Raw genomic sequence first — 7640 nt, forward strand, 5'->3', positions numbered from 1 at the left:
GCAGGACCTTGCACTTGGCCTTGTTGAACTTATGAGGTCCGTACAGGCCCGCTTCTCCAGCCTGTCCTGGTCCCTCTGGGTGGATCCTGCCCCTCCAGCATGTTGCCTCAGCCTGGTGTCATCCATGAAATAGCTGTTTGCATTGGGATAAACATGCTCTTTGAAGGCATGGAACAAGCATCCTCCAAGAACATTCTGGGGTGGCCAGTGGAGAGCAGCACCTCACCCAGCTCTCCTTACTCCTTGCAGCTCCCCATGCAACCCCCCATGGGCACTGGACACCTCCTGGGAACCCAAGGGTGGAGCTCTGGGAGGTCTCTTGGGCAGGAGTGAGGTGGGACTGAGAGACCAGCCAAAAGCCTGAGATGATAGAAATCAGGTTTTGCACCAACCACTGGTGCCTGGTTGATATGAGAGAGGAAACACCCCACAGCCTCAAGCTGGGGCCAGCCCTGCCGTGGCCTGAGCCACTCTCGCAGGAGACCTTCAGAGATCATGTCCTGTCCGTTAGTTGTTGTGCAGAGGGAGTCATCACCCTCTTCATGCTGGGGGCACTCACCATCCTGTGAACCATGGCTGTTCTGTCTCCCTCAGGTGAAGATCGAGAAGGAGAAGGTGTACATCCGGGCCAGCAAACAGGTGAGGGGCCACTGGCATCCCCAGATCAAGGCCTGTGCTTCTGCTTTTTGCTCTGTGTGTGTGGGAAACTGCTTTTCTTTGGGTTCTCTGGCAGTGGAGGCAGTGCCTGAACAGCAGGATGCATGAGCGTCCAACGTGGGTGAAGTAAAGCTCCACCTAGCCTAGTCCTGTCCCAGGCAACAGCCGGAAGTTCGTATGGAGGCGGGATTGGAGCAGGGCAGGGGTGCTGTGTCCTGCTCGAATCCCACCTGTGCTCTCCCAGCCCTCCTGCAGCTGCTGGACACCTGAACTGGGGTGTCCATGGATCCAGGTGTCTGTCCTGAACATACCCAATGTTTCCTCATGCAACTTCTAATATTGTTGACCCGTGGAAACAGGCCTCTTCCACCAGCCTTTTGGCCTTGTCTGCGGAGTCTCAATGTGGCATGGCGATGACAGAGGTCATCCGTGCTCCGCCTTGAGCCCAGACAGACATCAGCTCCTTTTGCTGGAGAGGAACACGGTGCGTGGGCAGGGATGGCTCTCCTCCCCCAGATAGAAGGCGGAATGAAGCCCATTCAGGCTGCTGCCATCTTCTTTTCCATGCAGAATCTCTTCTGATGCACATCTGCACGTAGGCGTGTGTGAATCCAGTGGCTCAGAGCCAGCTGGACCCTTACAGCACTTGGGTCACATCCAGAGAGGTCACCTGAATGGCAGCACTTCTCCTCCTGCTGACCTGGGTGGAGTGAGATGAGGACGGTTGAACCTCCCAGAAATGGATTTTGGCCCCTGATGGCTGGTGACAGGGGGCTATGCAGCAGGGCTACGGCGGCGCTGGTCCTCGGGTGGGCTCTGGTAGGTTGGGCAAATCCATCAGCCTCTTTGGATATCAGAGGGATACAAGCTCTGCTCAGGCGCAGGCTGAAGTTCCTGAGAGGACTTCTGCATTGCCATCTCGCCTCTTGGTTGCAGACTTGCACAGGCTGCTTTTCTGTTTCCCCCTCTCTGTGTACCTGGATGGATTTGCAGAAGACAATGACCTGACTTTTCTGTTGTGCTGTGTCAGGGGGTAGAGCCCTGGATGGTGGGAAGGTGTTGGGATGAGCAGGGGGTTGGAGTCTTCATTGGCTACAAGGGCACAGTTGTTCCCCTTCTGAGTTCTATGACAATAGTGTCGTTGTCCCGGTTCCTGCTGGGCCACCCACGTTAAAGCTCAGAAAAGATGATGACTTGTCTTGTCTGTTGGTGGTGTAGGCTCTTCAGACCCAGAGGAGGACAAAGATGATGGCAAAGTGCATCTCCTTGAGCAACTACAACCTGAGCAGTACCAACGTGCTGATCATCGGCGCAGGTATCAGGTGGCATGTGCAGGGACAGCCGTGTGTGTCCCCTCCCGGATGGAGAGCAGGGTGTCTGTGCGCCACACACCTCCTGTCACCCCTCCTGCGTCCTGCCCTGCACAAAGGGCTAGGCCAGAGGATCTTCCTGAGCCTTTTTGGCCCACACACTAATGGTCCAGGGGGTCTGTGGAGCTTTGTAGTTCCCTCTCGGTCCTTTGTAGTGGGTGCCCTGAGCCCTCTTCTCTCTACACCCTCCCCAGATACACCAGCAAACCCTGACTTCCACAGCTGCTACATGTAACGTCCTCTCAGGTGTTCCCATGATGTGGCTACACCTTTTCCTCTCGGAGCCTGCACACCTCTGTCCCATCCTGTGGCAGCTCGCAGCTCCCAAGCTTTCACCTCAGGGTGCTTCTCTGAAGACAAATTCTTCCATCTTCCCAGAAAATACCAAATCCCTGCTTGAAATCGCAAACCTGCCAAGCGATCTCGTCTTCTCTCTCCTCCCAGCCCTGTCTGTGTGCTGTCATTATTGCAGAAAGTCCGATGGCGTCAATCCTGTTCTCTGTCTCTGCCTGTTTCTGGAACGGGTCAGGCACAGGCTGGACCGTGGCGTGGTGAAGTGAAGGTGGGAGGAGGACACAAGCTGTCCGGGCTTGGACCTGGGGCTGGCAGGGAACAGCTGCTCCTGGTGTGTGGGTTGTTCTTCCTTGATACCAGCCCCCGGGTCAGCAGGTCCAGGCTGTGGAAGTGGGCAGCACTCTGTGGTGTCCTGCTCCTGCCATCCGAGTTGCATCTCGCAGCCTGAGCAGAGGGAAAACCAGCTGGGCTGGCTTTTCCCCTGCTGCTGGGCAACATTTTTCCCTCCCTTGTGCCCCTGCTGTTTGTTGACTGAAAGCCAAGGCATGACACTGCTGTTCCCTGACAGCCACCAAACCCCTCAGCAAGATCACAGTGTCACCGTTGCTGAAGGACCTTTCCCAGGCTTGACCAGCTGAATTTCCAGGTCTATTAAGGACCAAGGCCTCTTCTGGTGGAGAGGAAAGGAGGTTTCAAAGCTGGTGTTGTGAGGAACTAGGAAGACACTACCCATCCAGCCCTGCATCGAGGACCGAGACCCAGCCATGCCCAGCAGCAGGCAGCCACGGCCCCTTGCTCCTGTGAGGGCCACCCTGGCATCAGTGCAGCATCAGTCCTGGCTCAGCATGCAGGGGTGCACAGGGTGTCCACCCATCTATCTCTTCTTCCACTGTCCCCTGCCGCCATCAACAGCAGTGTTTGTGGATGGACCAACCACGATACTCTCCGAGTATCTCCATGAAGAGAGGTCCACCTCTCTTCATTGCTCTTAGGGAAAGCGTGGCCCTTACAGTGCTCATCGCTGAATGAGGCTTCCTTGGTTGAGAAGAGGCTCAGAACTTCTCACCTGAGCTCTCAAGTCTCGCCAGTTTGGCCTGGGAAGAAGGGACATGCCCTGCAGGGGGACAGCACGCCCCAAGGCAGTTTTTGTTTGATTTAGCCTTTGTTTTTTGTTTTTGCAAGCAAACCCCTCCATGGTTAAGCACGTAACAAGCTCTTCAGCCATGGAGGGAACTCCCTGCCCTCCATGTTGGCTGAGCACCTAGAGGGGAAGCTGCAGGACCCTTCCCCGACTCGGGGAACGTGAGAGTCCAAGTGGCTGCCCATGCCCCTGAGCGTGTGAGAGGTGTGTGGTCATTGGCAGCATGCTCAGGTCCGCTCTTTGTGTGAGTTTAGGGACAGACAAGTCCCTGAATGTCCCGCTCCAGGAGGGTCCCTCCTCCTGCCTGCTGCATCCACTCCCACCAGCTTTCCATGCAAGCCGTTTGACTTGGGAAGGGCCAGGGCTGGTGGAGATGGTGATTTTGGAGTCAGCCCTGGTGGCCTTTAGGAGCGAAGGGGTCAGACCTTCAAACACCCCATTTGCACAGCTGCCACCCGCCTCCCTTCTCCTTAGGGGCAGCGGGACTGGTCTGTGCAGAGACCTTGCGCCAGGAGGGGTTCTCGGACCGGATCGTCATGTGCACCATGGACAGACACTTGCCCTACGACAGGCCAAAGCTCAGCAAGGTTTGTATGGCCCTGGGGGTGTCCCATTTCTCCTCACCGTTACCCACTGCAGCAGCATGTTTCTGCTTCCTTATTGGTCCTGCCTCTATTTCCCCTTGAAATTTCTTTTCTGCGGGTGGCTGAATGAAGAAACACAAAAGATGAGTTGTTTAAACTCGGAACTAAGAGTCCTCCAGCACGGCAACAAGGGCAGCTCCTAGGCCTGGTAATAGCTCGCGCCTGGGTGAATCTTCTCACTTAGTTTCCAGATCAAAATCTTTAGGACAATGAAACGGAGCACGTGAAAATAATTGTGTTGCGTCCCAGGTTTGTTGTTGGTGCCTGGTTCCTACAGCCCAGCGATGCTCCGTGCTGCATTATCGGTGATTATCAGTCGGCATCACAACTTGGTAACTTGATGGCAGCACAAAGGTCACTTTTTCTGGCACACGTCCCATCTTGCAATCCGGTCTGCAGACACAGGTTGATCTTGTGATTGCGTTTTTTTATTACTGATTCCTGAGCTTTGGCAGCAGGCAGCAGCCTGTCCAAGTTCCGTCTTGGACCTTGGAGGTAACACAAGAGCAGGGGATAAATGTGTTCCCCTTTCTGCCAGGGACGCTTATCTTGGAGGACTGGTGCTCTACCATCACAGCATCTGACTGTGCCTCCAGCCCCAAGGTGAAGTGATTTTGGAAGGAAGGTAAATAGGCACGTGGCTTTTTGGGAGCCTTCGAGCCATTTCTGGGCTTGGACAAGACCTGCACTGTTGTGCCAGGGAGCTTGGAGAACCTCACGGTGTCTGTCCCAGCCGGGTGGCTCTCCCCGCCCTGTGAGCCTTAGGCTGCTGTTGCCACTGTCCGTGAAGTGGTAAGAACAACCCACATGCCAGAGATGGTTCATGAAACTCTCCACTGAACACCTCTGGCTGTAGTTGCTTTTGAAAATTGCACAAAGTCCAGGGAAGACAAGGCAGAATTTTTGGGAACAGGCTAGAAAAAAAGGGGATTTTTCTTCATCCTGTTGTGAGTGGGACTAACCCTGGTGAGAAGAGGCTCAGAACTTCTCACCCGAGCTCTCAAGTCTCACCAGTTTGGTCTGGGAAGAAGGGACATGCCCATCAGGAGCACGTAAGGCAGCAGACTTCTTGCCTCCTGGAACCGCAGCACTGCCCTTCCTCTGCCTTGCTGAACGCCGGTTATCAATCCGCCCCGAGCTCCCACCGGAATGTGCCTCTTTGTCCCCTTTGGACCATGACCTGCTCCCTGGTGCGCTGCAGCGTCCCCGTTACCACATCTGGAGCAGCAGCAGAACCTGCGGTGGTTGTGTGCTGCCCCGCACGCCGGCATGGGGCCACGCTCCCGAGCTGCGGGGTCAGACATTCCTCTCTGAACACGTTGGGTGTTTAAAGAATTTGCAGTAAAACCCGTATGACCCTGCACCTGCCTCAAGTCCCAAGACAGGGGTTTCTCGTGACCACGGCGTTATCTAAAGTCACAGTAAGGGAGTGTCCTGCAGGGCTCAGCCCTGACCCTGACCGAGCCACCTCCAGGGAGAAGGACCTTGTGCAACCATCCCCAGGGGCAGGTGGTGCAGCCCTTGATTCCTGCGTCCCCTGTCCCTCTTGGGTCACGCCTGCGTGGCACGGGTGGATGCTGCTGCTCAGCGCGCTGTGATACGCTGCAGGGCTTGACCGTGGCACGTGTGTGGCCGTTCCCATCCCCGTGCGCTGGAGCAGGGAGCAGCCCGTGCGCAGGTCACTTGGTGCTTGGCTTGTCCTCAGCCTGTGGCTGAGCTTGTGTCCACGGCGTTGGGAGGACAGGTGAACTGGGGCTCAACCCTGCGTGTAAGGGTGGTGTTGGTGTCATCCAAGTGACCATGAAAGGTTGAGAAGAGCAAAAACCTTTGTCTTGCAGCTAAGGATGAGCAGATAGGGGCCACATGTCCCTGCTTCAGCTTTTGAGGGAACTTGCGTCACGTCGCTTGGGTGCTCCCGGGGGTGTTGCCCTTGCTGGGTTAGTGCTGGTTGTTCCCATCGCTCTCGCAGTCCCATTTCTGCTGGCAACGGGTCATTTTCCAAATAATGGGGCTTTTCTTTTGCCCCGTGAACTGTGCGTTACGAGGAGCTGCTTTGGGGACGCTCAGGAGCACTTGCTGTGCCGCAGGCAGTGCCACCCTCATGCCGAGCAGGCAGAGACGGAACCAGAGCCCAGTCCAGTGTCTTGTGATGACTTTTATTAAGACAGGCATTGACTGCAGCCCCTGGAGAGCAGCTTTTAGCCCATGCCACAAGGACTGACTTCAGGCCACCGCTGCCTGCTGTTGGTAATGGCTGTTTCTCCACTCGCCTGTTCAACCCCGGTGGCTGACAGAAAAATGGGGTTTTTTTGCAGTCGATGGACTCCCACCCAGAGCAGATCGCCCTCCGCCCCAAGGAGTTCTTCCGCACCTACGACATCGAAGTGCTGACCGAAACGCAGGTAAGGACAGTCCCATGTGTACCTGCAGTCTGTCTGTGCAAGCGCTGGTTGGCAGAGGCTGTGGTTAGGGAATGGGACAGCTCTTGGCTCACTGGATGCCACTGCCAAACCATTGGGTCTCCCCCAGCCCCTGTTTCATGCCCCGGAGCGCAGGTTGCCCGCGGTTGTTCAAAACCTCCATTACGCTCCCTGGTGACCATCATTTCTTACCTGCTGTTAGCGAGCATCCCCACGAGGGTCCGGGGTGACCAGCTGGTCTGATGAGGGTCATCAGCCGGTGAGCAGTGCAGGCAGTGAGGGCTGAGACATTTCTCCCCATTAGTTTATCCATACTGGGAGATCTTCAAGGGTTTGTGATAAAGGCAACTGAGAATATTTAAGGTGGGAGTTGGCTGAGCTGTGGAGAGGAACCCGGGGGACTAAAACCTACAGATGAGTTGCTTGGGCTGGGAACTCAGGGAACACCTGGGATTTCATCCCTTAACCTCATTTAGGAATGATTTCAGGTTGCAGCTGTGGATGTCAAGAACAAGACAGCCGTGTTCAAGGACGGGTTCAAGATGGAGTACAACAAGCTGCTGATAGCGACTGGAAACATGTAAGATGCCAGCAGACTTCTTACAGATTGAGAGCATCTGTTTAATCTGAGAAGGGGAGGAGCTCGTGCCTGGGGAGAAGGGGTCAAACAAGGCAGTTGAATTCGGACACTGAATTTGTTTGCAAGAATGGTTGCAGGAAAGGCGAGGGACACCGATTGGGTACGTCTGTATATGTCTGTATCATCTACAACTGCATCTATACATCTATATTGTAAGTGTCTCTATCACAGAATCATAGAATCCCAGGCTGCTGGGGCTGGCAGGGACCTCTGGGGATCACCCAGTCCAACCCCTGCTAGTGCAGGGTCCCCAGAGCAGGATGCCCAGTTTGGTGTCCAGGTGGGTTGGGATCTCTCCGCAGCAGGAGACTCCACAGCCGCTCTGGGCAGCCTGGGCCAGGGCTCCCTCACCCGCACAGAGAAGTTTCTCCTCCTGCTCAGGTGGAACTGCCTGGCTTCCAGTTTGTGCCCGTAGCCCCTTGTCCTGTCGCTGGGCACCGCTGGGCAGAGTCTGGCCCCTCCTGATGAACCCCC

The 7640-nt window shown here is 55.7% G+C and overlaps 1 protein-coding gene across 1 annotated transcript in view; it reads left to right on the forward strand.

Moving 5' to 3' along the window:
* Positions 1–594: 594 nt before the first annotated feature.
* AIFM3 (apoptosis-inducing factor, mitochondrion-associated, 3) overlaps positions 595–7640 on the forward strand; it is a gene marked incomplete at its 5' end in the record, with an annotated part of 14752 nt that continues 7706 nt past the window's right edge. Inside the window, 5 exons of the mRNA XM_010142314.1 lie at positions 595–639; positions 1876–1972; positions 3937–4049; positions 6422–6508; positions 7015–7106. Coding sequence (XP_010140616.1) covers positions 595–639; positions 1876–1972; positions 3937–4049; positions 6422–6508; positions 7015–7106 — 434 coding nt within the window. The remainder of the gene's footprint in view (positions 640–1875; positions 1973–3936; positions 4050–6421; positions 6509–7014; positions 7107–7640) is intronic.

This window comes from Buceros rhinoceros, unplaced genomic scaffold (genome assembly GCF_000710305.1).
Source record: "Buceros rhinoceros silvestris isolate BGI_N320 unplaced genomic scaffold, ASM71030v1 scaffold8128, whole genome shotgun sequence".
NCBI classification, from domain to species: domain Eukaryota; kingdom Metazoa; phylum Chordata; class Aves; order Bucerotiformes; family Bucerotidae; genus Buceros; species Buceros rhinoceros.